At 37.2% G+C, this 18,405-nt stretch overlaps 1 protein-coding gene across 2 annotated transcripts in view; it reads left to right on the top strand.

Moving 5' to 3' along the window:
• LOC109334403 (DExH-box ATP-dependent RNA helicase DExH11) overlaps positions 1–17,243 on the top strand; it is a 32,611-nt gene extending 15,368 nt beyond the window's left edge. For both annotated transcript variants that reach the window (XM_019570162.1, XM_019570163.1), the window contains 7 exons: positions 12,678–12,787; positions 13,645–13,798; positions 15,188–15,647; positions 16,000–16,214; positions 16,340–16,578; positions 16,772–16,898; positions 16,993–17,243. In XM_019570162.1, coding sequence (XP_019425707.1) covers positions 12,678–12,787; positions 13,645–13,798; positions 15,188–15,647; positions 16,000–16,214; positions 16,340–16,578; positions 16,772–16,898; positions 16,993–17,205 — 1,518 coding nt within the window. In that variant the 3' untranslated portion in view covers positions 17,206–17,243. The remainder of the gene's footprint in view (positions 1–12,677; positions 12,788–13,644; positions 13,799–15,187; positions 15,648–15,999; positions 16,215–16,339; positions 16,579–16,771; positions 16,899–16,992) is intronic.

Here is an 18,405-nt window from a genome sequence, read left to right as displayed (position 1 = left end):
AAAAGCTTAATTGAAGCTTAGAGAAGAAATCAGAGAGAGAGAAGAGAAAAGAGAAACAAAAACTAAATCTGTTTCTATTCAATTGTTAGTGAATATAGAATAACTGCTCCATATTTATAGGAGTTGAATCAGAATAACAAAGAATACAAAGGCTAACTATAATTCAGAATCGACACTACTCTAATATTCCCCTTGAATCCTGAGCCATCCAAACAACCATGCAGGTTGAGTAGAAAAACCATCTGTAACCCGAAGCTTGTCTCTGAGGATAACAAATCTAGATGAGGAGAGAGCCTTGGTAAGAATATCAGCAACCTGATGTTCAGAGGAAACATGCTCAACAAGAAGATGTTTGCTGATAACTTTTTCTCGAATTCAGAAAAGGTACAACTCAATATATTTGATTCTAGAGTGTAGAACCAGATTCTTGGAGAGTAAAACAATGCTCATATTATCACAATAGATGACAGGAGTAGTAGCCTAAAACTGCAACTCATGAAGCAGACTTTGAATCCAAAGCATTTCACTCGCAACAACAACTAAACTATTGTATTCAGCCTCAGTAGTTGAACGAGCAACCCACTCTTGCTTTTTAGACCACCAAGAGACAAGGTTAGGACTAAGATAAACAAAAGCACCAAATACAGACTTCCGGTCATCCGAATGCGCTGCCCAATCCGCATCATAATAAGCATAGAGAGGAAGAGGATGAGACAAAGTGGCAGGTCATAACAACAAACCATGATAAAGTGTGCCATTAAGATATCGAAGAATCCTTTTAAGAGCCTTTCAGTGTTCCTCTTGAGGTTGAGAGAGAAACTGACACACCTTGCTAATACTATAGGATATCTCAGGCCGAGTAATGGTGACATACTGCAAAGCACTAGCAAGAGAGCGATATAGCTTTCCATCTTCCAAAAAATTACTACCATGCTTAGTAAGTTTACACCCTGCAACCATGGGTGTAGGTAGACTCTTCACATCATCCATATGAAACCGCTGAAGCAAGTCTTTAATGTACTTAGAATGAGTGAGGAGAAGAGAACCATTGCGATGTTTCTGAATCACAATCCCCAAAATGTAGTCCAAGGCACCTAGATCCTTCAAAGCAAAGGCTAAGTTCATTTTATCAATTAGTTGTTTGATAAGGGAAGAGGAAATACCTGTGATAATAATATCATCCACATAACAAAGGACAAATAGCTTGCAAGTGAGTTTCATCATAATAAAGAGAGAATGATCACACCTACACTTCCTGAACCCAAAGGACAATAGAGTTCCTGCAAGCTTGTTAAACTTTGCTCTCGGCGCCTGCTTAAGACCATAAATAGCCTTGTTCAACTTACACACCAGAGTAGTATCAACAACTCTAAACCCCTCTAGTTGTTAAATGTAAACATCCTCTTCCAAGACTCCATTAAGAAAGGCATTGTTAACATTAATTTGCTGAATATCCCAACCATGAGTTAGAGCCAAAGTGAGAACCACTCTAACTGTGACGGTTTCACCACCGGGGAGATTGTCTCATGATAATCAAAATCAACTCTCTGATGAAACCCTTTAGCCACAAGTCTTGCTTTATACTTATCAATAGTACCATCAGGATGTTGTTTCACCTTGAACACCCATTTACAGCCAATAGCCCCACGATGTGAGGGAAGAGGAACCAAAGTCCAAGTCTGGTTTTTCATCAAAGCATCAAACTCAACATCCATGGCAGATGGCCGCTCACGAAAGACAAGATTGCCTTGGCAGACTTGGGTTGAAGGTAAGCAGTGAAGACACTTGGAGCAGGAAGGTGTGTAGATTGATATGTTTTAGACCGTGTAAGCATAAGGTGAGAATTATGAGGAGGAACAGACACAGTGTGGGGTACCGAAGAGGAGCAAGAGGATGTAGACACAATTGGAGACAAAGGAGACACACCCTCAGACGACAAGGGCAAAACTGTGGGAGAGTGAGTAGTGTCTAGGCTAGACGGGGATGGAGTAGTGTTTAGAGGAACATACCCAAGTGAAGGACTAGAACCAGAAATAGTGTTTAGAGTGGACTGAGACGGAGTAGTGTTTGGATTTGACAAAGACAAAGTATCAGACAAGACGGTAAGAGGAATACTAACACTAGTAGAGTAAGAGGGAGAAGGGAATGAAGAGGTGACAACTGAGTGAGGAAACTTAGATTCATTAAAAATAACATCCTTTGAGACATACACTCTACCCGTAGAGGACATACACTTGCACCCTTTGTGATGAGAGGAATACCCCAGAAAAGTGCACTCTTCAGATATGTGTTGCAACTTATGTTTGGTATAAGGTCATAGACAAGGAAAACAAGAAGAACCAAACACTTTAAGAAAAGTATAGTCAGGAGAAGACTTATAAAGACAATAGTACGGAACACCACCATGAAAAGACTGACTAGGTATCCTATTAATGAGGCAAACAACCATATCAGAGGCATGATTCTAGTACTGTAAGGGAAGGGAAGCTTGAGCAAGCAGAGTGAAACTTGTTTCAATAATATGTCTATGTTTTCGCTCAATCACACCATTTTGATAGTGAGTGTGCGGGCAAATCACACGATGATGGATGCCAAAAGAGCTCAAAAGAGAAGCAAAAAGTCTAAATTACCCACATCAATCTGTTTGGACAGATTTAGGAAGACTTTTAAACTGAACCTGAATCACAGTGTGAAATTGCTTAAAGAAAGTGATAGCCTCAGACTTTTGCTTCAACAAAAACAACCAAGTGTATCTAGTACATGAATCAACAATAGACATGTAATATCTATAACCCGAAACAGATACAATAGGAGCAGGACCCCACAGATCAACATATACCAAAGCAAAGGGCGTTGAGTAAACAGTAAGAGAAGGTTGTGAAGGTAAATGATAAGATTTTCCCAAAGCACAAGCATCACAAGACACAACTTTGCTTTTATTCATAAGAGGAATATTACATGACTTCAAAACATGTTTCACAACCCCTTCATGTGGGTGTCCTAGCCTAGAATGCCACAAAGAGTACAAAGTATCATCTCTCGAATGTTTATGTTACGAAACAACAAGATTTGACACAACTATCTGTACTAGTAGTGAAGGTAGACTCGGATACAACAAGACGAAGATTGTTGAACACATACAACTCTTCAGGTCCAACAGTCCCTTCTAGAAGGATAGTATCATCAACTTGAGATTTGACACAACAGTAGTGAGAATGAAACTCAAAGTAAACAGAATTATCTTTAGCAAATTGACGCACACTGGCCAAATTCTTAGTTATAGAAGGGACCAAAAGCAAATTATTAAAAGTAAGGGTATGGGCAGGGACATAAGGAGAAGAAAAAGTGGATACACCGATACTTGTTATGGGAACACCAGAACCATTTCCCATGTGAATCTGATCTGCTCCAGAAAGATCAATCTGATGCATAATATTCGAAGCATTAGAAGTAATATGATGTGTGGCTCCTGAATCTGCATACCAAAGCTGAGAATTATAGACATGTGGCTCTATAACCTTTGCATGAGACTGAATCCATGGTCGTGGTTGCTGAGGAAGAACTCCATAAGAAGGCGAGGAGGAGTGCATGGGGGCAGGACCTAAATTCGAAGCCTGAGGATAACCAGGAGGATACGAGGCAGATGGTTGAGAAAATCCATACTGGCAAGGAACAAAGTGATACGACTGCTAGAAGCATGCAGACCCGCATAGGATGGGGCTGGAGGATGCTGAGCCGAAACAACCTGCTGTTGTGTTCCCAAAACCAGATCAAACCTATACCAACACTGGAGGGACTGATGTCCAGGTTTATGACACAATTGACACCTGACACCACCTCTGCCTCTACCAAACTGAAATCTGCCTCCTCTTCCCTTGCCGAAACAGTGACCTCTACCTCTCCCAAAAGAATGAGGAAACTGAGAGGAAGGGTTATGGAGTCCATATGTATCAATACTCGAATGAACTCCTTGTGGAACAAGAGAATGAGGCATGGACGAACCAGGAACATCATAAGTCGACTGTGGAACACGTGAAGGAGCCGTTGGATGAGGCTTAACAGACGAATGAGCCACATTCACAGAAAAAGTTTCAGTGATTGGAAGATGAATCCGCTCTAAGTAAGTGTCATGAGCCATGAGCAAAGATTCGAGCTGAACAAACAAACACGGTTCGCTTCTGTTATTTATCGAAGTCACAAAGGACTAATATTCAGAAGGAAGACCCTCCAACACTAGCTAAACTTGTTCTCTCCCAGAGATAACTTCACCGATGGTAGCTAATAAGTGAACAAGAGCCTTGACGCAAGAGACAAACTCAAACACAGCTTGAGTGCCCTTCTTCAAAGTACGAAGTTCCGAGAGCAACAATTGACTCCTAGCCCGAATCAACGAGTCAAAAAATGAGTGAATCTCATCCCATATTTGCCACGCATGACGAAGGCCTAAAACTCGGGATTGCATATTCTCAGATAATGATTGCAGCAGCCAAGAGACAAGGTGCTGATCTTGTTCTTCCCATTGAAGAAATGCAGGATTCACATGGCCAACATCTCGATCTTCCTCAGATAAAAACCGTAGAGACACTTGTGGATTAACCACAAACCGTTCAAGACGATGAGAGGCAATAACTGCTTCAACCTGTTGCTTCCACAAAAAATAATTTTTCTCACATAGCTTTGCCGAGATCACCTGAGGGAATGAAACCGCCTGAGGAGGAACAACCTGCAATGGACGAGGTGACGATATAGACATATAATCCTCCATGAATAAAAAACTGAACAATCAATGAACCAATCAACAACACACTGAACCAGCAACAACTCAACAAATTCAGCAAGAAACAATTCTAATTAATTGGAAATCTAGGTCACAATTCATTGTAAAAACAAAATCAGCTTATAATAGTGATGAAGAAACAAATCAATTCAGCAAAGGAGGCCATAGGTAATGCAACAAAGCTAAGAGATGATACCGTCCATGAATCAAAGTGATCTTACCAAAGACGAAGCAACCGACGACGATGACTACACAAAAATCGCGACGAACAGTAGCGTGACTACACAGAAATCACGACAAACAGTAGCGTGCTCGAATCAAACGATCTCACAAAAAAAAGCTATCAACAACGATGATGGCAGAGAATACATCAACGACACAACGGTAAGAAAAAACGACCTCCAACAACACAATTAGCGACGAAATGCAACTCCACGACAAACAACAAGAAGAAGATCACAAAAGTAGAAGATCAATCTGAAACCCTAGGTCACGAACCAGTAACGAATCTTCAAAGAATCTTGATGAAATTCAATCAAGCAAAATTGACAGAAGTTCAATCTGAGAAATTGCAATGAATCATCAAAGAATCGTGATCTCAATCTCAATCACAACGAAAGCATGAACGAGAAGCTCTAGATACCATGTTAGAAAAGCTTAATTGAAGCTTAGAGAAGAAATGAGAGTGAGAGAAGAAATCAGAGAGAGAGAAGAGAGAGGGAAGAGAAAAGAGAGAAACAAAAACTAAATCTGTTTCTATTCAATTGTTAGTGAATACAGAATAACTGCTCCATATTTATAGGAGTTGAATCATAATAAGAAAGAATACAAAGGCTAACTATAATGCATAATCAACACTACTCTAATAACTCTTAAGGCGTTGTTTGGCAATGTGAGCTTGTAGCTTTTCAGGTAGCTTATAACTTTTTAATTCAGTCAATAAGCTACTAGAGCCATTCGATAAACGAACATTGAAATGAGCTTTTAGCTTTTAAAGAGGGAGCTTGTAGCGTTTGAAAGCTAGTTTTAAGAAAAATACTTGAAGTAGCATTTCAAAACCATAAGAGCTTTCAATAATTAATTGGTCAATTTTGATCTTTTAAAATTTACCAAATTACATTAATTACACTACACTAAAATACCAATTTTAAATAACTAAATATATAAATAATTGTTATAAATAATTACTAGTATTTTACCAAATTATGTATATGATTAAATATATAATTATAAAATGACTAATACATTTATCAAGTTCATATATTTATTTAATTATAAAATTAATAATTATTTTACCACATTACTAATATTTATTTATTCATGTATCTAATTACTTCAATTAATAATTATAATTTAATTAATAAAAACTAAACAAATAGTAAATAAATAAATAGTATATGTTCTTTTTAGTCATTTAACAAATTTTAGCTAGTTTTACCGAACAAGTCTATTTCAATAAGTTACCTATACAACTACCAGTTTCTAGTATAGCTACAACAGTGATATATTGTGATATTTCGGGTAGTGATAATTTTGAGAAAATAGAGGGGCTACTAGCTATGTGATTTCAAAATCCAATATCCAGGATCCGACATGAGATGATTGAGGGAGACAAATCGTAGAATTACCAGTATAAGTCATAGTGGTTGTGGATGATGAAGTTTGTTGTGTCGCCTTGAACCGCAAATACTCCTTGAATTTATTGGATGACAAAATATTTTTATGAGTGCTCCCTACAAAAGCTACTTGTGGTATTGCTTTGTTTTTTGGATTAGTTGTCATTTCTTTTAGTCATCGGAATATTTGGGGTTGAGTGCTGAGGGATAGTTGTGACATAATGGATGAATAACATGACTATTTAAAGAGCTATTGGACAAAGAACAAGGGAAGAGTTTGACCAGAGTCGACGAATCATCCCTGATAGTGACTAATTGACAAGACATATAGTATAATAGAACGATTAAAATTTCCCCATTTTTTTGTCAGACCCATAGGATGTGAGCTCTGATACTAACTTGAAAGGGACAAATTGTTTATATGAATGGCTTGAGTGATTTGTACGTAATGAGCCTTTGATAATCATATATTTAATCTTAATCACATATAGAGTCTTCTAGTTATCTCCACAATATTCTATTCATCCCAATAATATCTACAATTACCTTAATTAATAAATAATAATGTTGCAATAATTGAGTGGAGGGGCATGTTGGTGATAATTTAAATTTCTTTCTAATTTGAGATCTTGTCATAAATGATTCTTTCTTCCTCTAAATCATGAAAAGCCATACATGTAATTTTCCAATCTAAACATCTTCAATTGTGCAGATCATTAAATTTTACTCCCGAAGTACGTAAAATTGAGGGTGAACATTGACATAATAGTAAGGTTGTTTCACATGTTCAAATCCTGAAAACAACTTTACTTGTGGGGTAAGACTGTGTATATTTACCCTCTCCAAATTATTAGGTGTGAGTCTCGTACACTTGGCCTCTCTAGACCTTAACTCAATTTAAAATGTTAAGTAGTTGTGATAGGAATAGAGTAAGACCTCCTATAAAAAATGTTTATGTGAGGAGGAGACAAATGATAAAAGAGGGAAAATAATTAGTTATAGTGGGTTAAGGGGGTGGTTGTGTCTATAAATAAAGGATAGAGTAGTGGGGGTAGTTACTTCTGAAGAAAATAAGAAAAGGGAACTGATTTGGAATCAGTTAGGGAATACTCTCTTCCAAGGAAGGAGAGAACTCAACTTTGTAATCTAATCCTATAAATCAAATACAAAATTCCATTCAAGATCTTATTGATCTTGAATCTGTCCTTATATCGTTTTATCTTCTAACTTCTGTTTGGAAAACCAGTTATAACACTGGTATTAGAGCATCGACCTGGTGCCTTGATTAAACACGCTTCTGTGGTGATTGCGCATGGTGTCTACAAGAGGAATGGCTAGAAACGCTGAGGATTGGATCCAATTGAATGAAGCAAAGTTGAAGAGATTAGAGGAGGAAATTGCTCAATTGACCAATTCTCATGATGAAGCCAATGAAATTGGAGGGGATTATGAAATTCGTGGTAACCATGGGAAGGAACGGTGGAGGAAATTGGAAATTCCAATTTTCTCGGGGGATGATGCATTTGGGTGGACTCATAGGCTTGAAAGATATTTTCAATTGAAGGAGGTCACTGATGCAGAAAAAGTGCAGGCAACACTGCTGGCATTGGAAGGAAAAGCCCTCAGTTGGTATCATTGGTGGAGCAGGTGCAATCCTCATTCATTTTGGGAAGGATTCAAATTGGTAGTGGTACGAAGGTTTCAACCGTCTATGGTGCAGAATCCCTTTGAGCAATTATTGGCACTAAAGCAATTGGGGACTGTGGTGGACTTCGTTGAAGAATTTGAGAAATATGTGAGGGCCCTAAGAGAAATTGACCCTAAATTTGTTAAGGGAATTTTCTTGAATGGCCTCAAGGATGAAATCAGGGCTGAGGTGAGACTTTACGAACATCCCAATCTTTCTAAAGTGATCCAAAAAGGCAATCATGATAGAAGAGAAGAAGACCATATTACAAGGGAAGGTACAACCTACCCCTAGGTACCACCTACCCCGTAGGTGCCACATTGCAATCTTTACAATTATCACTGCATGCTATGGCAGGGCCTACTTCAACCAATTCATGGAAGGTTTCTGGAAATCTAGGAGACAGGGAGGTGTTGATACTAATTGATTGTGGGGCTTCCCACAATTTCTTCTCTTCAGAATTGGTGGACAAGCTACAACTTCTTGTACAACCTACCCCTAGGTATTTAGTGGAATTAGGGGATGGGTACAAAATATATTGTCAAGGAAAATGTACTCCGTTGAAACTGCTATTGCAAGGATTGGAAATAATTCAAGAATTCTATTTATTTGGTTTGAAGGGATGGACTTGGTATTGGGCTTGAAATGGTTGGCACGTTTGGGGGAAATTAAAGCGGATTTTGGTAGATTCGAATTAACTCTCAACAAGGATGGGGCAGTACATATAATCAGGGGAGGTCCAGCATTAACTAAAACTCAATTATCTCTAGGGCCCTTATGCAAATTCTTAAAGAAGAGGGAGAAGGTTGGATGCTTCAGTGTGTAGAAGCTGAATCTATGGAGTTCAGTGAACAGGAGATTTCCAAAGAGATAGAGTGTTGGATTTGTATCAAGAAGTGTTTAAGGATCCTCAAGGCTTTCCCCCAAGGAAAAGGCATGATCATGCCATACACTTGAAGGAGGGTGCTGACATTCCAAATTTGAGGCCCTATAAGTATCCTCACTACCAGAAGACTGAGATTGAAAAGCTTGTGATGGAGATGCTTGAAGCAGGGGTGATCAAGCCAAGTATCAGCCCATATTCCAGCCCCATTATCCTAGTAAAGAAAAAAGATGGAGGATGGAGATTCTGTGTAGACTATAGAGCCCTCAACAAAATCACCATTCCTAATAAATTTCCCATTCCTATCACAGAGGAATTGTTGGATGAATTGGGTAGGGTTAAGATATTTTCTAAGTTGGATTTAAAGTCAGACTACCATCAAATCCGGATGAGGGAAGAGGACATAGAAAAGACGGCTTTTAGGACTCATGAGGGGCATTATGAGTTTGTGGGCATGCCTTTTGGCCTCACCAATGCTCCTTCTACTTTTCAGGCCTTGATGAATGACATATTGAAGCCTTTCCTACGAAAATTTGCATTGGTCTTCTTCGATGATATATTGGTATTTAGCAAGGATCTTCCTACTCATGTGGCACAGTTGCAGCAGGTATTGAATGTATTGCAAGAAAATTCCCTCAAAGCCAACAGAAAAAAATGCACATTTGCTCAGGAAAGACTAGAGTATTTGGGTCACATTATCTCGGGTAAAGGAGTGGAGACAGATCAGTCCAAGGTGGAGGCTATCAGTTCTTGGCCACTGCCTAAGAATATCAAAGGATTGAGAGGGTTCTTAGGGCTTACAGGGTACTATAGAAGGTTTGTTAGAGATTATGGCAAATTAGCCAAACCTCTAACTGACTTATTAAAAAAAGATAGCTACAAGTGGAATGATCAAGCTGGTGAAGCCTTTGAATGCCTCAAGACGGCTATGACTAATCTCCCACTGTCAGTAGTACTAAATTTTTCTCAAGTTTTTGTTGTGGAGACAGATGCCTCTAGCAAGGGCTTGGGGGCAGTTTTGATGCAGGGAGGTAGACCCTTAGCTTTCTAGAGTCAGGGTTTGTCATGGAGGGCTCAACAGAAGTCTGTGTATGAGAGGGAATTAATGGCCCTGGTGCAAGTTGTCCAGAAGTGGCGGCATTATCTTTTGAGTAGACATTTCATCATCAAAACTGATCAAAAGAGGCTCAAATTCCTTAATGATCAGAAATTATTCATGGCAGAACAATTCAAATGCGTTGTCAAGCTAATTGGTCTAGATTTTGAGGTACAATTCAAGCCTGGAAGAGAAAATTTTGTTGCAGATGCTTTATCTAGGAAGGGAATGTTTGCATCTATTTCTTTGATTTCAGTAAGGGATATAGAGGAATGAAATTTAGAATTTCAGCAAGATTCCAAGCTGCAACAGATCTGCCAAGATCTAATCATAGCACGAAGGCAAGTTAGTGGTCTCTAGCAACTCTAACAGAATTCCTCTTAATCTGAAAGAATGCCATGAAACTCCTATAGGGGGGGGGGGGTATTGATAGGAATAGAGTAAGACCTCCTATAAAAAATGTTTATGTGAGGAGGAGACAAATGATAAAAGAGGGAAAATAGTCAGTTATAGTGGGTTAAGGGGGTGGTTGTATGTCTATAAATAAAGGATAGAGTAGTGGGGGTAGTTACTTCTAAAGAAAATAAGAAAAGGGAACTTATTTGAAATCAGTTAGGGAATACTCTCTTCCAAGGAAGGAGATAACTCAACCTTGTAATCTAATCCTACAAATCAAATACAAAATTCCATTCAAGATCTTATTGATCTTGAATCTGTCCTTATATCCTCTTATCTTCTAACTTTTGTTTGGAAAACCAGTTATAACAAGTTGTATCTCAATTTATGAAGGCTTCTTTGAGCATTTACTTATTGAAATTTAGTTGAGATACACTTCAATAACAGCTAAACGTTAATCCTACTTGGTGGGGTCGGCTACATAGATCATAAGATGCCGTAATGATCTATCATAAATCATATTCATTACAAAATATCATGCTCTATGATATTGAGATACACTTATCAATAATAATTTATGAAAAACATGAAAGTGAGTATTGTGTATTGAAGTTGTAAGGTACTCCGATAGGCATCCCCCATCACAATGGCGTACTTTAATATTGGTAGGAGGTAAAGCAGGGAATCTGTCCTTGCATTCATACGGTTAGAGGGGAGAGTCTGATTCAGCAAGGGAAGGGAGTTCTAATCGTGACCACCTGTTCATGTGGCAGGAGGATAACAGGAAAATGACCTTGTTAGAGTTCAAGTAGTTAGTGGAAGTACTTTAAGATGGAAATCCCGAAAATGGAAAAGGGTAATTTAGTTTTGTGAGGAAAGGTAAGAGTGGACTATTGCAGATAGGTGAAATTACCTGTGATATTTTCTTTTATCTTGCAATATTCTGCTTTCCATGATTAGGGAGTAAGAGTGAGATTCAATATGTAATCCTTCATTTTGATACCGATATCAGTTTAATATATGTCCAGAATAGGGAAAAATTGGCTTGTGAATATTAGTATTATCACACCTCATTCCAGTTCCTACCATTCTGCTATTCTGAAGACGAATGAGAAAAAAGGTGAATAATGTTATTTCTGAATGATTTAACACCGTACAGGGTACTACAAAGACAAAGGAAATTATTACTTGCCTAAACTAAAGCCAGAAAATAAGTCAAAAATAATCTGTTCTAAATAAATGTTAGTTTATCTACAATAATTAATAATGTGGATCATTCAGCACTTCCCCTCTTGCTGCTGAATGATCATTTTCAGTTTGCTGGTAAGAGCTTGGAACCTCTGTATGGAACCTTGTAGTTAACACATCTGTTAACTGGAATCCTGTAGGAACATATTGATAGAGTGGCAGAATAATAGAAAAGACATTGTGATATGAATCGAACAATAGAAATGGAGAATTGAAAGAAAAGATTTATTGTTCAAACAGAAATGAAAACAGAACTGAATAGGAGAATATCTCTTCCAATGGTTTCCTATTTACAAAGGCCTCACTAACTTTTGCCTAACGAGCTGAAGCTCTGTTTTCGAAAACTAACAAAACCACTCAATGAAGCTTCTCCTCTACAATTCCATCTATCAAACTATCTCACTCTACTAACTAACCACACAACTAATTAACTAACTAGCTAGCTCTGGTTTATTAACCCGAGTGCCTAACACAGTGTAATCTTTATTTCCTGCCACACAAACTCTACAGTACATACATAAGATACTTATAGGAACTCTAGGCTGTAGAAGAGCCCTTACGCTATCTATAACTCATGAAATAAATCATTGTAATTCTTCCTAATGACCAGTAACAGTTCCTCATCACTTCTATAACTGATAAAGTAATTCTTCACAACTTTCATAACTTAGAAATTAATCTACCAAAATATATGTGTGGGTCTTCGTAGCTTGGCATTGGGCTTCTATTTGGACCAAAAAAATATTCTTGAATAAGTTTAATTTTTTCAAAACAACTTTTTCAAACTGGTTTAATATCACCCTTAACCAGTTGTGACTAGTTCATCTAATTTTTGACCAGATTTTATGCTACTAGTTTTTTGGGTTGATTAAGCCAGTGAACTGGCCAGCGGCCGGTCTGGTGATGTTATTTAATCAATGGTTTCAACCCTCTTAATTAATTCTTGCTAACCTGGGTGAGAAACTGGGTTGCAGGTTGAGGACATGCTTAAAAGAAGTTTTGCTGAATTCCATGCTCAGAAAAAACTTCCAGAAATGCAACAGCTTTTGAAGCGAAAGCTTAATCAGCCTACAAAAGCAATCGAGTATGCCAATTATCCAGTCCTTCTTTTCATTATTGTTGTTTCAGGCTTCAATTCACGTCTCTCCATAATACTAATTGTTAAGGTTCCATCTCAAAACCAATTGACAATGAGAGAAGTAGCCCAACAGGTATTTAAACCATGCCTAGGAGAATGGAGCTGGTGATGTGTGACTTACTTCCCAATACTAATTTTGCTGTCTCTATAATGTTCTTTCATGCTTTTAGCTGTTCCTAATTTATCCCATGGTAGGTGGTGAAATACTCGATGACTGAATGCATCTTTCTTTGATTTTGGGGCAGTAAAGATAATAATACATGAGAAGTGGTTTTGTTACTGTATGAAATTATTTTGGGGCATTATTTGAAATTATACTGTTATAGAATTATAGTTCTTCCATTTCTGTTGGTCTTTTATGAGCATCCGATGAAAAAAAAATTGACAGGAGTGCATCTACTACCTAAGCTAAAACATAAGTGGAAATAATATGTTGTACTTGGATTTTGAATATTGTATAAATATTTCTATGCCAAACATCATGCAGCTTGGATTTTACGTGTTATGGAGTATGGATGAGAGTGGAGTTCATTAATTTGTAGATGATATTAACATACATTGGTATGCTTGAAAGTTGAAAGGAAGTTTTTTAATTGTTTATCTGCATATGATACATAAGACCCTGTCCTTTGTCACCTCAGATGGATAAGGTATCCCTTTGATGGGATCTCGTATCAGGAAATGTATTAATTTTGGAAGATTCACAATGACTAACAAAAGAACTATTAGCATTAACAACCACCCTCCTTTTATGATGCAAAATATCTGTCTGTAGTTTCTCAAGCATAATTTGTTTATTTCAGATGTATCAAGGGTGAACCAACTATTGAAGAATACTATGATTTGTATTCAGAGGCTGAGACATACAGTAACCAGATATCAGAGGCAATTTTGCAGTCCCCTAATGCCCAACAATTTCTTAATACTGGAAGAGTTATAGTCGTAAAGTCAGAATCAGTGAGTTCTTAAGTTTTGTGTTTTACATTTATGTACAATTTTCAATCTTTAAGTTGGCAACATTGACTTTTTAGATGCATTAGAACTTGTTCATGCTTCCATCCAACAAATTGAAAGGGACTGGCTTAAGCAATTTTTCTCAAGAAGAAAACTCTTGAAACATGAAAAATAAGTGGGGGATTCTATTTACACCCAAGCCACTTGTACTCACACCAAAGTTTTATAAACTTTGAACCCTATTTAACCTTACTCTCACCGTCTGCAACCTCCATCGCATCCATCATCATGACACCCATCTCATAATACTCACAGCCAAAACCCCAAATCACATCAACCATCCAAACCTCCATCTTCATCTCAGTAACCATCCCCACATGTGAAATTGTTGTGGGAAAAGCATAAAGTTAGGATATGGATTGAAAATGGATAGGATATCCGTCCATTCAATCCGTTCATTGAAAATGGAAAGAGCATCTCCAAATGGATAAGATATTCGTCCATTCAATCCATTAAAATGTATGGATTTAAAACCATCCATTAAAGTTAGGTTATGGATTGACTAGATGTTTTTAAGTATGATTTTAATGGCTCTGACATATATTGTTGAATTCTATGAAGTATTAACACCCACCTTTTAGTTTCACATCCAATCATATTCTTTGATAGCCTATCCAAAAGGGTTGTTTTCATTTTCGGATAAGCTATCTAAAAAATTTACACTTTTGGATAGCTGCGATGGGTGTGAAATTCAGTGGTGGGTGTGAGTGGAATGTCCCATATTTTTTTATCCACCCATCACAATCCCCATCCAAATCCATCCAGTCCATCCATTTGCACCTTAGTTTTAATACAAAATGTGCTGGTTTGATGACATGGAATAACTCTTATCATATGTAGAAGTCAATATATTATGACTTTAGTTCATCAGCCGGGCCCATGGCTGACGACAACAATGAAACTAAGCTCCTTTTTGTGGAACCGGAGTCAAGCCAGAGCTTGAAATTTCCATGGAAATGTTAGATGCGTTACATTTTCCTGTATACTCCTTAACTTACATTTCCACTATGAATTTTCCACATAATTGCAGGAAGTAGTAGAGTGGATATGAAACTCTACTTATGTTTTTATAACACTACAACCGCTTCATGATCGTGGTCCTTAACTTACGTTTCCACTATGAATCTTCCACATAAGGCTGTACTGTTTGAGTTATAATATCTTCATTTATTGTTTTAAGATCTGCATACATCTACTCTCTCTAGACCCTACTAGGTTGGAGCCTTGTGCGTTAGGCTGCCGCCTTTATTGTTCTAGGATCTGAACTTGTTATGATATGAAGCTCCTTAAAAGTGTAATATGCATTTAACCTGTATTATAATTGATATACAGGACCAGGATCACTTGCTTGCAGTGATTGTGAAAACTCCTTCTGCAAATAATAAGTTGTACATTGTGTTTGTGATAAAACCTGACATGCCACCCCCTGTGGAAAATGCCTCAAGTAGTAATATGCAGAATAAAAACAATGCATTTGACCAAGGTTATTTTGTCATGCCAAAATCAAGGCGTGGTCTTGGGGATGAATATAGTACATCCATTTCCTCTCGCAAAGGAAGAGGTGTCATCAATATCAAATTGCCCTATCGTGGCTCTGCCTGTGGGATGGGCTATGAAGTCCGAGAAGTTAACAGTAAAGAGTTTCTATGCATATGCAGTAGCAAACTTAAAATTGACCAAGTTGGACTTCTTGAAGATGTTAGCAGTTCTGTTTACTCAAAGACAGTTCAGCTGCTCCTAGATTTGAAATCAAATGGAAATAAGTATCCTCCAGCCCTGGATCCCATAAAAGGTATTACTGTTTTGTGGATTATGGATGATTTATATTTGATAATTTGTCAACTTTCACTAAAGAAGGGAATTTCAAATTGAAAAAGGAGAAGAAAAAAATCGATAGTCGTATAAGTTTGTCATGTGAATACCATCACTTTTACAAGGTTTTATATGAGGAAGGCATGTTAAAGTTGTAGAAGCATGAATAAGCATGATAAGATTATAAAATCCATTTCTGGTCTAGTAGTTTCTTATTTATTTGTCCATATTTATTTGGGTTTAATAACTTCCTTTTTTCATACAACACTATAGTAGCCTGCTCTGATTTGAGAATGTAGACTTGAGTCAGTATTGCTTTAATTTTGTTCCAGATCTAAAGTTGAGAGATGTGGAACTTGTGGCAACATACCGGAAGTGGACTAGATTATTGGAGAAAATGTCCCAGAATCCATGTCATGGATGTATCAAATTGGAAGAGCACCTCATGTTAGCGAAAGAGATAAAAAAACATACAGCAGAAGTCGATGATCTTCAGTTTAAAATTTCAGATGAAGCACTTCAACAGATGCCAGACTTTCAGGGCCGGGTATACTATATTTATTATTTATCCTCAATTTTAACTTATGCCATAAGTGCTATTATTATTCTAGTTTGTTTTGGCTTTCAATCTTGCACTGCCTTCGATTTTATTTGTTTTTTCTCTCTCTATAGGTAGATGTTCTGAAGGAAATTGGGTGCATCGATGAAGATCTTGTTGTTCAAATGAAGGGACGTGTTGCGTGTGAGATGAACTCTGGGGAGGAATTGATATGTACAGAGTGCTTGTTTGAGAACCAACTGGATGAACTTGAACCCGAAGAAGCTGTTGCATTAATGTCCGCTTTTGTATTCCAGCAGAAGAACACATCTGAACCTTCACTCACACCAAAGCTGTCTGAAGCGAGACATAGGTAACTTGCAATTGTCTATTTTCTGCAATAAAATCTTTATGAGAAACACTCTCTGGCATATGCTAAGTAAAGGCCTCAGTAATTGTTATGACAACATGCTCCATGGTGTCATTTTTCTCTTTTAGCATCTTTAAAGTTCAAACTGGAATCAGGACATGAATCCTATTGTGACTAGATTTTTTTTCTTCCGCAGATTGTACAAGACAGCAATAAGACTTGGGGAGTGTCAAGTCCACTTTCATCTACCAATAAACCCTGAGGAGTATGCTCAACAAAATCTCAAATTTGGTCTTGTTGAAGTGGTTTATGAATGGGCAAAGGTTTTCCTCTACATAAATTAACACTATGTAGTTCCATTCTTTCATTATTGATTTCTGCAGCAATTGTTCAGCTGATCTCTATTCTTGAATGCAGGGTACTCCATTTGCTGAAATCTGCGAGCTTACAGATGTTCCTGAAGGCCTGATAGTAAGGACCATTGTCAGGTTGGACGAGACGTGCCGAGAGTTTAAAAATGCTGCAGCTATTATGGGTAATTCTGCGCTCTGCAAAAAAATGGAAATTGCTTCTAATGCAATAAAGCGTGACATTGTTTTTGCAGCTAGCTTGTATGTTACTGGCATATGATCATTACTGAATAAGTGTCACTCCATGTATTACTTATTGTGATTGGTTAAAAAAACATTTAATAATTATACTTTTAACTTCAATATATTTTTTATAATTAATTATAGTAAGTGACTAATGAAGTGTAACACTTTTTGGGACACTTTTCTACATTAGAATTCCTTTGCACCATCTTATTTGCTTGCCCCCACACCCTCACATTTACTTCTCTTTGCAAACCTCGTCATTTTTAATAGCCAATTTAATATACATAATATTGGGAAGGATTTGAATGCAGTGAATTGTTAAGAATATAGATGTACCACACAATGTAAGAAAAATCTTTGTATTTAGAGAGTACTTTATAAGAAAAAGATCTTGACCATATAACCATACATATGTGAATAATAATGATTAAAACTATTTCTTGATCATATGATCACTTATAAGGTTAAAATCATGGTTTTAGAAATTGTACTGGTTGGTACAAGAAAACGTTGATTCGTCATATTCAAGCATAAAAGTGACTCAAATCGATGGCAAACTGCTTGAATTAGTGCAAATCCATCGTTGAATAACAATATCTCAGTTGTAGGTTGGATACTCAATTACTCATGGAGGATTGGGCTTATTTTTCCTAGGAAAACTCATTGGCATGTTTCTGAGGCCTAACCTGAAGCTGAAGGTAACTAGGCCTAACCCGAGGATAACTAGACCTAACTCGAGTGTAACACATTAAAACCTTGCGAGAGAAAATAATATCTCATAAGCTCGAAGGTCATGACTTAAATAACGTTGAGTTTCACATATGATGACTTATGGAGAAATTCTTCAAGGCAAGGGGGTATAGCATAATTGAGGCCAAGAATTAGGGTTATGAAAACCAGTTCGGACTTGCTGGTTAGATTGGTTCAACCATGAATCAGACATCTGATCTGGCGAGTTTCGTATCTAACCAATTTTGTGTGAAGATCGGAATAGCCTGATTTACTTTTGTTGGTTTAAGACTAAAATCGGTGACTCAGATAGTTGAACTGAGTGGACTTGTCGAGTCAATCAAAAAACTAGTTTCTTAAAACAATCAAACGATATCTTTTGATATAAAGAAAAATGGCTTGAACTTATTTATAGTTATATTTGTTATATGTTAGTTTATATTCTAGCAAAATCTCATTTCTTAAATTAAATTTTAAACTATTTGTGTGTCTTTCTTGAACTTAA

This window comes from Lupinus angustifolius, chromosome LG19 (assembly GCF_001865875.1).
Source record: "Lupinus angustifolius cultivar Tanjil chromosome LG19, LupAngTanjil_v1.0, whole genome shotgun sequence".
Taxonomy (NCBI): domain Eukaryota; kingdom Viridiplantae; phylum Streptophyta; class Magnoliopsida; order Fabales; family Fabaceae; genus Lupinus; species Lupinus angustifolius.
The sequence above is the reverse complement of the archived record's forward strand: the minus strand, read 5'-3'. Positions and strand labels throughout refer to the sequence as shown.